The sequence below is a fragment of the Pempheris klunzingeri genome, chromosome 6 (assembly GCF_042242105.1).
Source record: "Pempheris klunzingeri isolate RE-2024b chromosome 6, fPemKlu1.hap1, whole genome shotgun sequence".
In the NCBI taxonomy this organism is placed as follows: domain Eukaryota; kingdom Metazoa; phylum Chordata; class Actinopteri; order Acropomatiformes; family Pempheridae; genus Pempheris; species Pempheris klunzingeri.
Window position 1 is genome coordinate 3,742,163 of NC_092017.1, and position 17,733 is coordinate 3,759,895.

The 17,733-nt window shown below is 46.1% G+C and overlaps 2 protein-coding genes across 3 annotated transcripts in view; one reads left to right on the forward strand and one right to left on the reverse strand.

Moving 5' to 3' along the window:
- The first annotated feature begins 567 nt into the window (after positions 1–567).
- On the forward strand, positions 568–7,044 carry hyi (hydroxypyruvate isomerase). 2 transcript variants are annotated; one of them, XM_070832410.1, is made up of 8 exons: positions 568–814; positions 966–1,077; positions 3,761–3,875; positions 4,401–4,479; positions 4,905–4,954; positions 5,037–5,106; positions 5,459–5,593; positions 5,672–7,044. In XM_070832410.1, the coding sequence occupies exons 1-8, from the start codon at positions 616–618 to the stop codon at positions 5,725–5,727; spliced, it is 816 nt and encodes a 271-aa protein (XP_070688511.1). In that variant the 5' UTR covers positions 568–615; the 3' UTR covers positions 5,728–7,044. The 2 variants fall into 2 exon arrangements, with proteins under 2 accessions (XP_070688511.1, XP_070688512.1); XM_070832411.1 differs by having other exon boundaries at positions 5,459–5,575.
- A 1,000-nt stretch (positions 7,045–8,044) lies between these two features.
- szt2 (SZT2 subunit of KICSTOR complex) overlaps positions 8,045–17,733 on the reverse strand; it is a 101,604-nt gene continuing 91,915 nt past the window's right edge. Inside the window, exons 69-74 of the mRNA XM_070831567.1 lie at positions 17,279–17,456; positions 17,065–17,187; positions 15,531–16,047; positions 14,330–14,440; positions 9,972–10,040; positions 8,045–9,883 (exon numbers count right to left, since the gene is read on the reverse strand). Coding sequence (XP_070687668.1) covers positions 9,740–9,883; positions 9,972–10,040; positions 14,330–14,440; positions 15,531–16,047; positions 17,065–17,187; positions 17,279–17,456 — 1,142 coding nt within the window. The 3' untranslated portion in view covers positions 8,045–9,739. The remainder of the gene's footprint in view (positions 9,884–9,971; positions 10,041–14,329; positions 14,441–15,530; positions 16,048–17,064; positions 17,188–17,278; positions 17,457–17,733) is intronic.

Genomic DNA, 17,733 nt, shown 5'->3' on the forward strand with positions numbered 1-17,733 from the left:
AGTACTGTCCTACAGCCTCATGCGCCTGCGCGTCTCACTACCCAGGAAGCACGTCGCCAGTCACGTGACAACAACAAGCCTCTCAGAGTGGTCAGGTCAGGCACGTAAAACGGGCGACTTCAGATTTTCAAAATAAAACGGGGATTTTACGATGCAAAGCGCAACCATGACATTCAACAGTGCTAGAAGAATGTATAAATAAATCGTTTCAACGAAGGAGCTATGTCGTGCTGGCCTCCAGTCTATAGATAGTGTTGTGCGTTTTCATAACACATTTAGATAGAAATGGCTATACATTAATCTGACCATATTTCATAGTTTCTATCTGACGTAGCTGTGCAACAGAACCGCAATTTTCTTAAATGTCAAGACATATGCACCACAGTTTGTCTGGGAACTTCCCATGCCAGTTTCCGCTGTGACACCAGCTTATCGCAGCTAGTTTACCGCAGCTAACATACCGCAGCTAGCTTACCGCAGCTAGTTTACCGCAGCTATCATACCGCAGCTAACATACCGCAGCTAGTTTACCGCAGCTAACATACCGCAGCTAGTTTACCGCAGCTAGCTTACCGCCGCTGACCGCACGGCCGTCGGCTCTGACCTGAGACCACGATGGCGCCGCTTAAGTTTTGTGCCAATATCTCTTGGCTGTTCTCGGAGCTTCCAGACTTCAGTCAGAGGATGTACGCGGCTGCCTCGGCTGGTTTCCAGGCTGTGGAGGCAGCCTGGCTCTACGAATCCGACCTGCAGGAGCTTCAGAAGGCCAGAGAGGCTACAGGAGTGGAGGTGGTCCTCATCAACACCCCTCCGGGTACACACACACACACACACACACACACACACACACACACACACACACACACACACACACACACACACACACACACACACACACACACACACACACCACTACTCTGCCATATAATTACTTATACCACTTCGTGTGTGTGTGTGTGTCGCAGGAGACCTGGGGGCAGGTGATCTGGGCCTCGGGGCAGTCCCAGGACGGGAGGCAGAGTTCAGACAGGGTCTGGATGTGGCCTTGAAGTATGCCAAAGCTCTGGACTGCAAAAGGTTAGGTTTGGTGCTGTGTGTGTGTGTGTGTGTGTGTGTGTGTGTGTGGACGCCCCTCTGAAGAACAAAATGAACTCTTCAGTGACTTTTCTTTTCCATCCCACTGATTTGTCGATGTCTTCAGAGACATGAGTGTACAGAGGCATTGTGGGTGTCTGTGTCTGTTGAACACTGCTAACGCCACTGAGTCTGTTCTAAATGTTCTTGTTGTCCTTGTGATATTTGGATCAAGTGTCGTTGCTGATCTGATATGTGTACCTCCATCCAACCTCTAAGGGAAACATCCGGTCGGAGGAGTGTGTGAACACACACGCAGCCGTCACACATCTGTTCCCACCGTCGATCATGTTTGTGATTAAAGGCTACAGCATATACGAGTGGAGGTAACATGTCACCAACATGTTTGGGGGGGTGGTTTGGACAAGGGTAGTCAGGGACAGAGGAAACATTAGACCTCCTCACTATAGACACACACACACACACACCACTCTATCATCTGCTGTCTGGTCATAGAAACTAGAGACCAGCCCACGCTGGAGTCACACTGTCAGTCACTGCGAGCACTAACTGGTAAACAGGCTCCTGAAATTTGACTGAGCTGTGGTGTTAAACCAGTACTGGAACCACACTGCTGGTCCCGTTCATGTCTCTGTCACTGGGGGTGATGATGCTGACTGGTCAAAAGTACAAATTTGTGAGAAGTGTCACAGTGTGTGAGGTGAAGTGTGCAAAGTAAGTGAAACTGTACAGAATAGACTTTAACAATTAAATAAGATATGTGCAATGTGCAAACGAATGACAGCAGCCTGTGCTGACTGAGCCTGCAGGGAAGCTAGCCTGGACACATCTAACTTAGGAGGAGATTAACAACACATCATTCAGCCATGACTGATAACTTGTCAGCCCATTGATCTGCCTGTGGGGGCTCTCGTGTGATTTAATATGAACCATGAAAACCCACATCATGGTATTGAACAGTGTTCCGTGGACAGCAACACCGTGCCGGCTCTTAATCACTCCAGTGAGCCCCTTTGGAAACATAAGGACAAGGTGCAGAACATTAACCTGGATGTTGTTTTCTCTCTCTGCCTGAGGAGCACGCTGCAGACAGAGAAGCCTTTAAACGAAGGCCTACAAGGGGCTCATTGCTTGAACACAAAAAACTTCCCAGCATTGCACAGAAACGAGCTTGAATGTTACATTAGAGACCAGAGACGCTTTTGTGAGGATTTTCTTTACTCCTACATCAAAAATACCAGTCCTGAGATCGCCACGGCAACCACAGCCTCATCAGAAGACTATCACCAGTTAATTCAAAGTCCACTTCATCCGTTCATGTTCCTCTACTCCAAAGCTGACGCGTGGCCAATGCTGAGGATCTGATGCTGGAGGGTCTGAGGCAGAACATACAGCCAGTGTTTCTGAGGTTCTGTTGAAATCTTCTGATCCCACACTTGGCTCACATTTCAGATTGTGAAGCTTTACATGTTACTGTCAACGCTGAACCTTCAGTCTTCATGATGCAACGATACTAAGGCAGTCAATAGTATTACGGAGGTACTTCTAGCGATCAGCGGTTCGACTCCAGCACGGCCTGTTTGGTTGTCTGCACGACACCAGACACCAGACACCAGACACCAGACACCAGAGCGAATAATATTTTCCTTTTGAAGAGATCTGACATTTTTATGTTCCAGCAAACCGTTCCTATCGTCTTAAAACATACATTATAGTGTCGCGGAGAAGCAAAATGATCTGCATGTTTATTTCCTGGTTAGCCGGTAAGGGGCCCTCAGGAGCCCCCCGCGACACGTCTGTCTGACGCACATCAGTTAGTCCACCAGCAGGTAAACCGTCACTCTGCAGCAGAGTGCAGGTCAGTGGGTGACTGCTGCTTTGTGTTCACTGAAGCCTGCAGAGTTAAGATACTATCATAAGTGATACACGTGCATTCCGTCCATCTACTGCTCAGCACTTAGTGTTTCAATCAATCAATCAATCAATCAATCAATCAATCTTTATTTATAGAGCGCCAATTCACAACAGCGTTATCTCAAGACTCTTTCCATAAAGAGCAGGTCTAGACCAAACTCTTTAATTAGAGAGAGACCCAACGATTCAGGAATTCAACATTAAGGATTCAAGAATCCCCACATGAGCAGCATCAGATATTAGATTAGGAAACAGTGGAGGAAGAACTCCCCTCCAACAGACCCAGGCTCAATGTGGGGGGCTTCTGTAGGGATCCGCGTTGGGTGGAGGTTCCTGCTCTGTGTGCAGTAAAACAGACCCAAAGGATCCGCAGGAATGAATTTGCACTGAGATTCATAAATATGTTTCCATTTTAAAATGCTTGACATACACACGAGATGTGTGTCAGAGATAGAAGCACATTTCATTTAGTTTACTTTTAAATCCCCACAAATCTCCTCCCTGGAAACTTCAGTGTGCTGTGTAACACGTTTGTTTGTGCAGACTACAGCTCCTTTCAGGGGGCTTTACACCTGATCTGACGGACGGTTAGAAAGTAATGGACAAAGGAACGTAGAAATGGGATTTAAGAATGGAACAAGGCTCGATTAATTCAACTCTCTTGCCATTGTACAGAGTGCAAGTGCTGAGACAATGAAATGCAGTAAGAATGAAACCTTTGTGCATCAAGTGTTTCCCTTGGATTCATCAGGATCCACCTGATGGCAGGGAGGCTTCCTATTGGCTCTCACAGAATGGAGGTTGCCAAGGAGATGGAGGCCGTCTTTGTGCAGAACCTGAACTACGCTGCTGATATCCTGTCAAAGGTGGGTGACCTTTCCTGTCCAGCACAGCAATGTGACGGCAGGACAACACCATGCCATGGGACACTGTGATCACAGTATTTATGTCCCCCCCACTCGGCATCAGGATACCCACTAATTGGAGTTTTGCCATTTTCTGTTACGTCCAGCTCTATAAAAGCAGATATGAGCTCTTGATGTCTCATCATGGTTTTTTGAGTGTATGGAACCCAGGAGACACACCGGCTACCTGAGCAGAATCTGTTAACAGGCCTGAGCAGCCACAGCCTGCGTGGGCAGCACTGCTCAGCTGCTGCTCAGCACCAGATCATTTCTGCAACACACACAGCGAAAACAGATTGTATAGCCTACTAGTGACATTATATGTCTATCACTACAGTTTCAATGTCTCTGTCTGTCTGTCTGTCTGTCTGTGAGTGACAGAGACAGACAGACCCTGTATGTATAATGTATGAGTCACTCACTGTTGGTGAGTCAGGGAATAATGGGATGCTAATGGTACTGTGATGTCACTGCTCCTCCTCACAGGAAGGAATCACCGGTCTGATTGAACCAATCAACTCGAGGATCACAGATCCCAGGTATTTTCTGGACTGTCCTCATCAGGGTAAGACACTGTGGCCGCTCACCTGCATGTTCCTCCCTCTCCGATCAGTTGCTGCTGTCCAACAAGGCAAATGCTGCAAAACCGCTGCTGTTAGGAAAGGATAAACAACCGTTGCTTTTAAAACACAAGTGTGGTTTGGTCCAGCGAGGCTGTGGGATAACTGTGAACAGCAAAAGCAGCGTTTAAATGTAGTAGTTCGTATTGGTCTGTTAGTAATGTTGCAGTGGTGTGAGCAGCTGTTCAAGTAGAAGAAAAGACAGGTGGTGTCCGTCACCTTGTAACCCTTTGACCAACAGGCATTATGTTGGATGTTAGTGAGTGAATGAATGACTGTAGTGACTCAGACAGAACAAGGTGTCCTGTCCTGTGATTTGACCTCCTGCCGTGAGTTACGTTTCAGCTGATTTCCATGTTTGTGTCTGCAGCGGCTGGAATAGTGGAGCAGGTTGGAAAGCACAATATCAAGCTGCAAATGGTGAGTGTTCTGGGAACGTGTCTTAGAATAAAAGAGCGATATGATGAAGCTCCTGACTGACCAGATGTCTGAACTGTTTCAGGACGTCTTTCACTGGCAGATCATGGATGGAAACCTGACTCAGAACATGCACAAGTATTTCCCCATAATTGGTGAGTAAGATTTAACAGAATCTAACCTCGTGAGGTTTGATCTTGCTATTGTCACCCCCCCCCCCGTAGCTCAATGCTGACTGGTTCAAACCGCAATAAGTCAGATAAGAGGTGTGGCATCCACACACACTGGGGTTTATGGGTTGAACTTGGACTTCATTCTGGAAGAAAGAAGATGACTGCAAGTTCTCTTATTGCACAAAATTTGGATTTTCAAGAATCGGAGGCTAAAAATGCCCATGTGTACATGTAGGTTCAGAGTGTGGAAATGCTTTAGGCAGCTTTAATACAGCTGGCTAAGGAGCAGCTGGAGGCAACAAAGACACAGAAGAAGCCTTGTGTTGTTCATCAGGTCACGTTCAGATCGCTCAGGTCCCACATAGGAACGAGCCCGACAGTCCTGGAGAGCTCAGCTACAGCTACCTGTTCACCACACTGGAGAAGCTGGGCTATCAGGGATACGTCGGCTGTGAGTACAGGCCAGCGGGTGAGTGCTCTCTGGGTTTCATTCATTATGGAATCCACTCAGAAAAACTCTGTTAATGATCATCTCTGGTCACTTTAGGTTCCACTAAGGAGGGACTAGACTGGATCAAAGATTACTGCACACACAGCAAGTGAAAAGCTGTCAGTGTCCACACCAACGACGCCTTCCTGGAGAAGCACTTTGTTCTTTTTCCTTTGAAGAAATTCCAGCGGCCTTTTATTTATCGTACAATACACTCAGTTGTCAGTTTCCTTGGTCCATCTAGCCAAACCAATGCAGTCCAGTCCAACAGCCCTGCAATAAATCCTCTTCCATGAAGGTCTGAATGTTCAGATTGCGTTGAAACTGTCACAGGATGTAGTTTGTGGTGCTGAACTGGCAAATCAGTCTATTTAGAATGTTCACATATCCAAAGTTACATCGGCTTTTTCCCCCCATTAACAGCTCAGCCAAACCATTCCCTCTGTGTTCAGTTGTACCAAAGAAGTTGTTCAGTGTATCTGAGGCCTGATGTTCCTGCTGTCCAGCACAGCAGCACTGACTGGCCCCCGGGTAGAGTTACTGCAGGGCTGTCACACGCGCTGGCCCCCACTAGATGTCTCTGCCTGTGGCTACGTGCTCTAATGTGAGTCCTGTGTAGCTGTTAGCTACCTAAACCTAAAGATACTGACTCACTAACCCTGATGACAGAATCTTAGGCTCAGGCTGAACTGGCACCCCAGCTGCCTCCCCCTCAATGAATATATCCTCCTGGAGCTCCGTATCCTCAGCAGCACTTCACTAAATAAATTCAAGAACACAATCAGCAGTGAGACACACCTTTGTTTTGGGCTGAAATTCTGAGAAATCTAATAGCGAACATTGAAGTGGTGTGTGAACTATAAAACATGCACATACCTCATATGTAAACCCATGTTTACCTTCTCCAACTGAAACCAGAACCAAAAACCAAGAACCATCCCAGGTCGAGGCCCAGAGGGCTACGTACTCGATGACTGTGATACTCTCCCCCTATAGAATTAAATTGTGCTCATTTGTTCAATGTATTTCTCTTTTCCAGGCTAGTAACGTGGGAAGCAAGGCACTATTAGTCAATGATAAAACAACAAATTACTTTGCCATTGTCATTTTGTGAATTTTGGAAAGGAATGTTAGAAAGCTGCTGCAGTGGCCGGCTGTCTTCATGCTCACCAGCAGCCTGCTGGGAGTCGTCCTCCTGCTGCTCCGGGCACAGAGGAGCTGATAGCGGCCCTTCTGCGGCCCCGTCCAGCTCTCCTCGGGTCTCCCTGTTTCCTTTCATTTGCACCTAAACAGGTGAAAGTGATTCACAATCGCTTTGCTTCCTGAGTGGACGGACTGAGATCCCTGAGGTTTAATGGACTTGGTTTTATACTGGGATGATTAAGTGTTTTTGAGCTGTGTAGATATAACTAATGAATAATTCTATTAAATTATCCTGATGATTTCTCGACCTTTTTAATGTCCTCATGTTTGTTGAATGAAAATATGAAAAAAAATAACACTAAAAACAAGACTAAACAAATGGGACTTCCAACATTTACACGGTTGAATTAATATCTAATTAATGGCTTACAGTCAGAAACAGCACAAAACGCTGCCCACACTTCCACTTAGCGTCCTGTCCTGACTACTGTGTGTCAGTGTGTGTGAAGCTCCTGCACGTGTTAAACACCTGTAGAGTGAATGGTAAATTCTAGATATTTCAACTACTCAAAGCGTTTTACATCACATCCTCATTCACACATCATTCATACAGGAGGGATCTTAGCTGGAGGAGACTGTTCTTTCACACTCATTCACACACTGAAGTTGCTTCAGGAGCAAGTTAGGGTTCAGTGTCTTGCCCAAGGACACTTCGACATGTTGACCCATAGGAGCTGGGGATCGAACCCCCGACCTTCTGATTGAGGGACGACCTACTGTACCACGGACCACTGTGGAGCAACATGTTTAGTTACAACATGCCTGCATTAACAAAACTTAAAAAGGTTTAAACATGTTTCTCCGTTTTAAATGTAAAGAAAAGCTGTGAACGTGGTGTCAGAGTAGGTTAGTGCTGCTGGGGGGCTGTGGGGGAGAGCAGCATTTGGCAACTATGTACATGCCACAAATGGTAGATTTCACCATTTTACAAAAAACACATCTAATTTTTTTAGATTTAGATGAAAATTACAAATGAACTTCTTCCAAATACTTTCACTGTTTTCTTGACAGCATCAGCAGCTGAAGCTCCTCAGTGTAACCTCAGTGCCCCTGCCGTAGAAGGGAAACATGGACTTTCTGTCACCGTCTTTCATGGCTCATACTCACACTAGAGGACCACAGTCCTTCCTTTTGGTAGTCAAGAAATTAAGTTGACGTGTTTTTGAACAGTTTTGGATAAGTGCAGCTTTAATTATCACACTGTAATAATGATTCAACACCTTCTCATTTGTTTTGCTGATTTATTTAGCATTTCACATCCTGTAAAAAGTGTTCTGTATATACATAATATACATTATACAGTTAAAGGCAGTGCAGTGTTCAGGGCTAATGTGTTACACTTCACAGTTTGCACATCCAGTGTTTGAGACGGAGTTCTCTGAGCAGCCGTAACATTTCCTCACAGCAAAGACGCTAAAACAAGGATTTGGTTTCCTTCCAGTGAACGTGTGTCGAACTCTAAGGCCGTCGATGAAGCCTTCGTGGTTGCTGTGATGTCACTCTTGGGTCAGCCTAGTTTTTCCCGCCCTGTTGTAAGCTGAGGTACGATTACCAGCTGTGCTCAGAGTCATCACCCTGACGTGATCTGGAAAGACTTGGCGCTCATGACAAGCTGCTATGCAAAGCATCAAAGTTAATATGACCCATTTTCTTCCACATGAAAGAGCATTTCTGTCACATCCCCCGAACCGACTGAGGCACTTTCACTGCAGAGCATCAGGGTGTGTGTTCTAAAGACTTTCCATGCACGGCTGAGAGAACGACAACAGTACACTTCAAAGGTTTGGGAGTTTAAGAAAAAACAGAGAATGGCACTTCAGGGCACCCGGTGCGGCAGTGGGGTTCAAGTGACAAACAGCTTTGAAAGCCTTCCCACTGTGCTCAGCGGCATCCCAGCTGTCTGTCACTCACAGGAAACACTGATGTGGTATGAAGAGCCAGCAAAAAGCTACCAGAAGGCACAAGATCTGAGGAAAGTCAGACGCTTCACTGACCAGCAGAGCCACAGTCAGGCCGATTCTCAGCTCAAGATGAAGAAGATGAAGTTCAGCTGCGTCTCCACTGTTTCCTTAACCATCAGGTCATCGGTCAAATTTCTGCTGAACCGTTTGGTTGGTTTAGTTGAGCTGCTGTTAGAAGCTCCTCACGGACTGTGGTGAGCTCGCTGGAATCTTACTGCAGAAGGACGTTACAGGCTGCTGTCCTGCTGCAGGATGGATCTAATGTTCCCTGGAGTGTGAGAACATGTTTCAGAAACGTGTATGTATCCCTTCTGACAGTGGCAGAGCCATGGTGCTGTGCCCCCCCTCCCCATAGTGCACTCAGGGAGACTCTGGTCTTTTTCCTGTCTCAGTGGACTTCACTCAGGCAGTTTTATCCCTATACTTGTGCTTCATATGTGCACAGAGGTTTCACGTGTGATGTGCTGTCACTGAGTGCTCTGCCTGCTGCGGCTCTGTGTAGCTGCTGGGTTCAAAAGTCCTCCACTGGGGGGGCCGATCCTCACTGGCTGACATGCTGGAGTATTTCCACATAACAAGGTGACACATATACACTGCTTCCATCTTTTATGGGTTGAATTCCATGTTGCGTTAATCCCTGCACACAAACACTGCGCTGGTCGTCATGCACACGTGAATTCAAGTATATCAGAGGATGAAGGACTCTGAAGCAGCTGAAGGAGGTTTCCACACATTGGTTAGCAGCCACTTCGTTTTTAATCAGATCTGTTAGCAACTGCTTTGGGGGCTGGTAGGCTGACTGATAGTGACAGTCCTCCATGTGTCCTGGGGGTGGGGGCATTGCTTCCAAATAGTAGCTACACTGTCCAGTGGGAGCCTTTTCTTAATGCTGCCTCACCTTAGTGGGTGGAGGCTTTTTCCTAGATGAACTCCTTTGTTTCCCTCCACTGCTGCTTCCTCTCTACAGCAGCCCTGTCCAGAGGTTATAGCAGGCCGTGTTGATCACTGACTCCAGGTGATGATACATGGACACCAGCTGAGGGGGGGGGCTGCTGCTGGCCTGCTGCTGTGATGGCAGCGGTTCCCGAAACACAACCTTTAGACTCTGAGAGGAAGATCATGGAAAGGAAACATTGCTGAGATGCTCAACAATCGCATACTAATACAATGAATGTGACGGTAAAAGAACTCACCGTTTTTCCAGCTTGGGTGTCCAGAAAGACCAAAACAAAGCAGTCAGTGAACTTCTGGTTCAGAACCGCCTGAAAGAAGATGTCAGATGTGAGTAAAGATGAGATGGACGAGTTTTAAAGTGAAGCTTTTCTCTAAGAACTGCAGTGTTCCACAGAGACAGACAGACAGACAGCTGACTACGTCTTCACTCAGGACTGTACATAGATACATACAGGGACGTTTATCTTGGGGGGGGTCAGTAAGAACACTCCAAAGGTGCCAAAAGGTGCTCATATTACTATCAAGGAGTGCATCTGCAGCCCGGACATTGAACTGTTTGCTGTTGGTCTTCGTCCACGTTGCCTGCCACGGGAGTTTTCACATGTCGTCATGGTGACTGTTTACATTCCTCCTTCTGCCAACCCGACTTCAGCGTGTGACGTCATCCACTACGCCACAGCCCGGGTACAGACTCTACACCAGAGTGCATTCACTGCTATCTCTGTCTTCAACCATGTCACCATGGCAAAGGCACTGCCCAACTTCACCCCATACGGGAACTGTTTCACCAGAGAGGAGAGGACCCTGGACTCTGGACTCACCTGATTATTATTATTGTTATTGTTGTTATTATTATTATTATTATTATATAATACAGCTCCTCACTCAGAGTGTATATGTTGTTATATATCATTATTATTAGTAGTGGTATTATTTGTATCATTATTATTATTATTATCATTTTATTACTTTTGTGTTTGAAGTTTATTCTTATTCTTTTGGAGCTGTGTGTAACAAAAAGCTATTTCCCCCTGGGGATTATTAAAGGAATTCTTTGTGTGACAGAAGAGTCGAGTGATGCATCAAACGCTCAGAGCCTGAACGGCCTGGCTGGAACAAGTCCCGTTCAGTCGAAACAGTGCTGCGACCAACTCATGACAGAACGTGGCACTTCAGGCAGTAGCTGGTACGGTAACATCATTTTTTAAATGAAGTAACTCAATTAGTCATACTGACAGCCTTCTTACTTTGTTTCTATTTTATGTAGCTCTAGCTGCAGAGATGTGTAGACTACACTAGTTTAGGCTCAATGATCTGCTCTGGCATGGAAATGTTTAAGGACGTCAAATCAAGTTTCTTCACGTGGAGATATTCTCACTACTTATCTTTAGTCAAGCAGAAAGAATAGAATATTTCAGTGAAATGAAACTTGTGCCCTGGCTCAGTAGATCTGAGCTCTGACTCTTGATGCAGCCTCCCTCTATGGTCGAGTCGCCTGCTTTGAGGCAGCTAGTTGGTTAAACACCATCTCCAGGAAGCCTGCAAATGGCCAGCAAAACGTTTTCCAACTAAAAAAAATAGAAAAATGAGCAACATCTCCATGAGTAGATGAGTACAGCTCCACTGCAGCAGACATCTGGCCTGCTCCCAACAGCAGCTTCCTGGACAAAGCCCACGACTTTGGGAGGCCAGAAAGCTGCACTGGCCTGTGAAAGGGTCAGGGGTTAAGGACACGTAGGATGCCGCTGCTGGTGACATTCATTCTTTGTATGGACTGTGGGCAAACAGAACAGCACTGATAATGGTTCCAACTTTATAAAAGCCTTTCAAAAATATCAGCTGGCGGAACTGCACAGTAACGATGATGCCAACAGTGCTGACGTGCTAACACCATCGTGGAGAAGTCATTTCCTTCACGTCCGCACCAGAGATGTGTCTCTTATACACTAAGCCAGGTCCCCAAGAAATTAGGGGCCTCGACAAGGGGCCTCAGAGACGGTGGACAATGTGTGCCATGCACTACGAGATGCGATTTATTCTATGATGCTCTGGCAAGAATTGTTGAAATAACCTACGAATACTATGAACTGAGCGCCGTCCTGTGATCGGCCGGTGACCAGTCCAGGGTGACCCCTCCTCTCACACAAAGACAGCTGGGTTTACTACATAATGTGTTCTTCACAGTTCTCATGTCTGCAGTATTAATCTACACTGTAGAAAATAATACAGATAAAGAAAAGCCATAGAATGGGAGGGTGTGTCCAAACTTTCAGCTAGTGTACGTACTGCAGGTGACAACTATGATGTGATGCTGGCTGCTGTCATGCTGCCCAAGTTCAAGTTACAGCGGTTTCAGAGCAGAAGAAGAAAGACATGGTCAAAGGGCTCCTAGCAGTAGAGTGTCAGAAGCTTGTCCTTGTCCCTCACCACACACAGCAGCACGCCAGCGCCGGTGGTCAAAGAGCAGCACATTTTGTCCTTTGAAGAGGACGACACCTAGATCACAGTGAAACCAAGGTAATGGCCGACTAGGAAACAGCAGACATGGGCAGCAGAGCCTCAAACTATTTTCCACCATAAAAGAAATATCTCTGAAGCAAAAACAGTTACTCTGTCCGGTGCGCCAAGTCTGGTAATGTCTCCAAAGAGGAACGAGCTGTCCGACCAAAGGTCTGAGAAGCTTTTCTTAATGAGAAAGCCATTGATTTCAAGCCATCATGCTGTGTGTGTGTGTGTGTGTCTCCCCAGTTGTGAATAAATGACTAACTTGTTTTGATATTTGAATCTGTCCACTTTGCTTCTGAATAATGTACTCAGCTTGTTCTTCAGTTTTTTTAGAATTCCTGGACAGAACTAAAAGTCTTTTGTGGTCAGGCTATGTTCTGTGTGCACTGTGCTGCAGCTAATGGCGCTTTTCCACTAGTACCTACTCGCCTCGCCTCGGTTGGTTTTCCATTACAATTGAGTACCACCTCAACGTGGGTGGGGTTGTCATAGCAACGCTGGCTGAAACTCTGACGTCATTTGTATGCGACACAACACACAACACAACTAAGAACTCGTTGGACCATGGTGTTGGTTTACCTGCAGCCATTTTCCACCTTTCACTTGTCGCTAAATGATAAAAACGCCCAGTCTGTTTACAGGGTTTTAAAAATGGCGGGCTTGATTTTTGTGAACGAGTCGCTCTCATGACTCCCTGGCCAATCAGTGGCCTGCAGTCTGTATTTCAGTAGTATTTTCAGCTCAACTCAGCTCGCTTGGAACCCCGGCTGAGGAGGTACTAAAATAGTACCTGGTACTATCGCTAGTGGAAAACCAAAAAGACAGAGTTGAGTCGAGCCCAGTAGGTACTAGTGGAAAAGCGCCATAACAGACGGCGGCTAGGCTTAATCTGTGTTTTTAGCATAGATGTCCTGGTATACAGGAATCTGACTGCATTGTGAATGATTCATACTTCCAGTTGGTTTTGATGAACTTAAATGTGACTGTGTAGCCTACATTGCCTAGTAAAGTTCAGTGATGTGAATGTGATTACAAATGAAAAGTCACAAGTGGATCAACAGTGTCATCATTATTCCTTACTACTGGTTTAGGTCTGTTCGTGGGATTTGCTGAAAATAATAAGAAAAAAAACACACCAGCCTTTCCTATTACACACTGACTCTGAGAAATCATGTTCTGAAGGATCACGCCACTTGGTTTGGGACACAACAGCACAAGTGAGAAAACAAATGACTTTCTGTTCACTGTGGCACAACTCAGGCAAGTCCCTAGTGTGCTTGTAGAGTGCATATTGTATGGAAATAAATGGAAGCCAATGGCTGCAGAGGAGAAATCGTATATTCAGCGTTTGCATGTAAAGTATGCAAGTGATTTGACCGGCACGAGATACGAGTCTGCCAGTGATTCTCAGGAGAGATTCTGTTTTGCAGCTTTGGTGAGGAATGAACGCTACACCGGAGTGACGAGAGCCACAACACTGATTACATCATGCCCAGTCTTTTTTAATACAGAACTGTATAAAAACATTTGCAGTTGATAGATAATGATGGACATTAGCAAAATTCTTCTGATCCCCAGCTTTCTCATTTACAGAGCAGCTGAATAGTTGAGTAGTGTCATAAACTCTGACAGACACCCCAGTGACCCCCCCCCCCTTAGAGTCCTGTTTTATATTCACATCTCTCACATTTTCAAACTGACCTTTCAGTAAAATTATTCTTCCCGTGTTTTATATCAAGCTACTTGGTGGAAGTGACACTTTGCAAACTTCCAATAAAAACAACCCACTAGAAACCAGACTAGTTCCACATCACATCACATCACAGGCCCCACCTGACCTGACCTGACCACCTTCTTTTACTGCAAACCATCCAAAATATTTCACGCTAGAAGTGAAATGGAAAAAGTGTGATCCAGACCACGACCACCTCTTGTTGTCAGACCACGGTTCAGCCGTTTGGTCAAGGCCGCAGTCTGGGGGAGGTTTCACAGGGAGGTTTCTCTTATTTTGGTTCGGAACAAAGTGAAAAATCCAAATGCTGGGACCAAACGAGGTAGATGTGAAAGGGCCCTGAAGGAGAACGGTTCTCACCAGATACTGGATGCCGTTGTCATCGAAGTGTCTGCAGCTCTGAGGGAAGCGGTTCAGGAGGACCTTGATCAGACTCTGGTACCAGGCTGGACTCATGGTCAGGAAACAGTCCTGCAGAAACACATCACACACTGCAACATCAACAACCTGCCCATCGTTTACCACAAGACAGTGTTTCTTTCTCCTCCAACTGCACAGTCAGTTAAAGTAGAATTCACAGCTGATCTCTATACAAACTTATGTTAACACCTCCGTCTCTATCAGCATCAGCTCACACTGTCACTAAGATGCTGGATCTACATTCTCTACAGCAGCCTGCACAATGCTGAATCAATACAATATCCCACTGTGTGAGAGAAGTGTTGACCTAACTCTGCGAACATTTATGAGGCCATAGACTGTGGTGGCTCTCGTTATATCGGCCTTTATCTACATCAGCTGGACTGATACACTATTTTGAAAGGATTAGTTCTTCCTCTCATGGATCAGTGGATCCATACTGTGTGACTTTATCACGTGTCATGTATCCTGTACTGTCAACAGACAGCAAAGCTCTGTAACAGTATGCACTTATATAAGTGTTTAACCCTGTCACTCGCTGTCTGTACTGAGTATAGTTTAGTTCATTTTATTCTGATCAATTAAGTGTCTGATTTTCTGTTTGTACTACTAGCAATACTACGGCCGCTGTGGCTCAGAGGTAGAGTGGCTTGTCCCTCAATCACTGGTTCGATCCTAGACTCCTATGAGTCAGCATGTCGAAGTGTCTTTGGGCAAGACACTGAACCCCCACTTGCTCCTGAAGCAGCTTCAGTGTGTGTGTACCAAGGTACCATTAGCACAACATTTTTGGTGCCGCCGTATGAGGCAGAGTATTAATTGTGCACACATTTTTGGAACCCCTACATTTACTGGTGCCGCCGTGTGAGATGAACCACTGAGCACCACATGTATGAATGAATGATGTGTGAATGGGTGAATGAGGATGTGAGGATGTGTAAAAGCGCTTTGAATAGTTGAAATAACTAGAAAGGAGCTGTACAAATAGAGACCATTTATCAGGGAGGGAGAACAGAATGAAAAGGAAATGACTGAAGAGGTGCTGGATTATTGCTCTGTATTGTCGTATGTGTTTTAATATTTCATGTTTGAACTATCACGGTTGTACGGGCGTAGAGTGACACCTGTAGCTGAATCTTACCAGCTGTGGGTCGATCTCCCCCACTGAGCGGCTCTGCACAGCCTCCAGCAGCTCCTCCAGCTCGCTGAAGGACAGTTTGGTCAGCTTGAGTTTGTCCAGGGCCAGGTGGTCTCCGTGGAACAGCCTCCTCCACAGGTTATCCCTGCGGCAGTGCCCCATGGCCTGCTCCACACTGGCCTGGATCTGTCTGCGGGCTGAAGCCACCTCATTGTTGAGCAGAGGGAACAGCGGGGAGGGGTAGAGCAGCCCCTGAGCCTCTGGTCCACCCCCTGCCAGAGGGTAAAACTCATTGCCGTCGCTGGGGGCACAGGCAGCTGCAGCTTCAGATGTCGTCTCCTCCCAGAGGTCCTGCTCGGCGCCGCGTGACCCGCCGGCCTCTGCTCGATCCGGGGGGAGGCGGCCACCCAGCTCACCAGGATCACGGTGGATCTGAGGGAGCTTCTTAAAGCGGCGCATGTCAGCAGTGAGACGGGGGAAGAGCTCTCTCTGGCTGGTCATGATCACATAGAACCGTAACCTGCCCATAAAGGTATGATGTCAGTCGATTAACACCTGTGTGACTGCACATGTTGGCCGCTGTGGAACAACCACCTGCAGTAAAGTGAATCCTGACCTGACTGGCTGGACTTTAAAGCAGGACTATGGAACTTTGGCTGAACAATGTCCACTGTGGCCCCACCTGAGAACTGTATAATGTTGGACCTGATTTCCTTTCCTGAGCTACCTCTGCATCAGTTACTTTAAAGACATTTCCTGGATGAGAGGCAGAACAGGTTATTTAAAGTCCCACTTTAAAGTTCAGAATGCTTACCATCACAGTATTTAGTCTTTTTTACAGTCTTTGTTTGAGGCTGATACCTATGATGGTGTTCTAGAGTTTAAAAAGCGTTCACACAAAAAATAAGCAAACAATATTATTAAGGATCCCAAACTTGTCAGCACTCTCGGGTAGACATACATATCTATACATACATAGTAGACCTTCCTTAGGAGTTGAGCAAAAGTCAACTGGACTTGTTGAAGGTACTTGAAGACGCTTCTTCAGTTCAGTTCAGTTCACTTCAGAACTGAAGAAGCGTCTTCAAGTACCTTCAACAAGTCCAGTTGATTTTGCTCAACTCCTAAGGAATAAGTATGACCTGGATGACTAAGAATCTTCACAGTAAATCACAATACAATAATATGGAGGTGCGTCCAATGTGAACAATTACTCCTCAAGTTTAATGGGTTTTTTGAGTTATTAATGTCCTGCTCAGAGCAAGTCTTCAGTAACCTTTATCAAAATATAAATATTTGTATGTGTTTCTGTAAAAAAAACTACTCAATATTCAGTTAAATGTCGATAATCTAGGATCATTCAGGCTCTACTTTAGATCAGGTATGAAAATAGTAAGACCAGTGTGAAAGATTCCCCATAGCATGTGCAAAGAGTCCTGGAGCTCCAGCTGTGCCCTGTTCTGGTCGCATCACGTGTTATTATTAGTTATCAGTTTACACGGTGTCTTCTTTAATCTGTTCTTTCACATCTCTGTACCTCAGCAAATGCCTCTCCCCGTCTGACTGCTCCTCAAATGGAGCGGCGTGATGACACACCACCAGGGACACATCAAAGTCATCATGGTGGTGCAGGCCCTCCAGATCCTTGTATGTGCCCGAACTAAGGCCAGAGAGAGGAGAAAGAGAAGGTTGAAACGAAGCCGTGTTTGTGAGGAGAATGTATTCATTCTGTCATTTGGATGGATTTTCACCTGTTCCACAGTGCCACTAGAGCGTACTCGTGCAGGTCAGGCGTCCCTTTCTTGTTGTCAGGGGCGACTGTAGCCTTGGACATGCGAAGCGGCTTCATGCCATAGGTGCTAGCGTGGTCAGTGATGTAGTTGTACAGCTGGTGAGCCGTTATCATTCCCGTGGAAATGGAGAAGCTGCCTGATGTACAGTCAGAGACTCTCAGTAAGATTATCACTAGATACCCCAGTCCTTCCTGCCAACCCACATCCAGCTTTAAAGCCCTTCATTGTAACCAAGATGCAAACAACAGCTGCTGATGAGGCCTAAGCCAGGATAATACACTAGTACATGATGCACAGAGAAAAACAAATGAACGCAGTTAGGATGGATCTCATCTCTTTTTGGCGGCAGGGAAACAATATTACATATGTTGTTCTCTCTCTTCTCTTTTGGCCTGTGATGAGCTGAAGGAGAT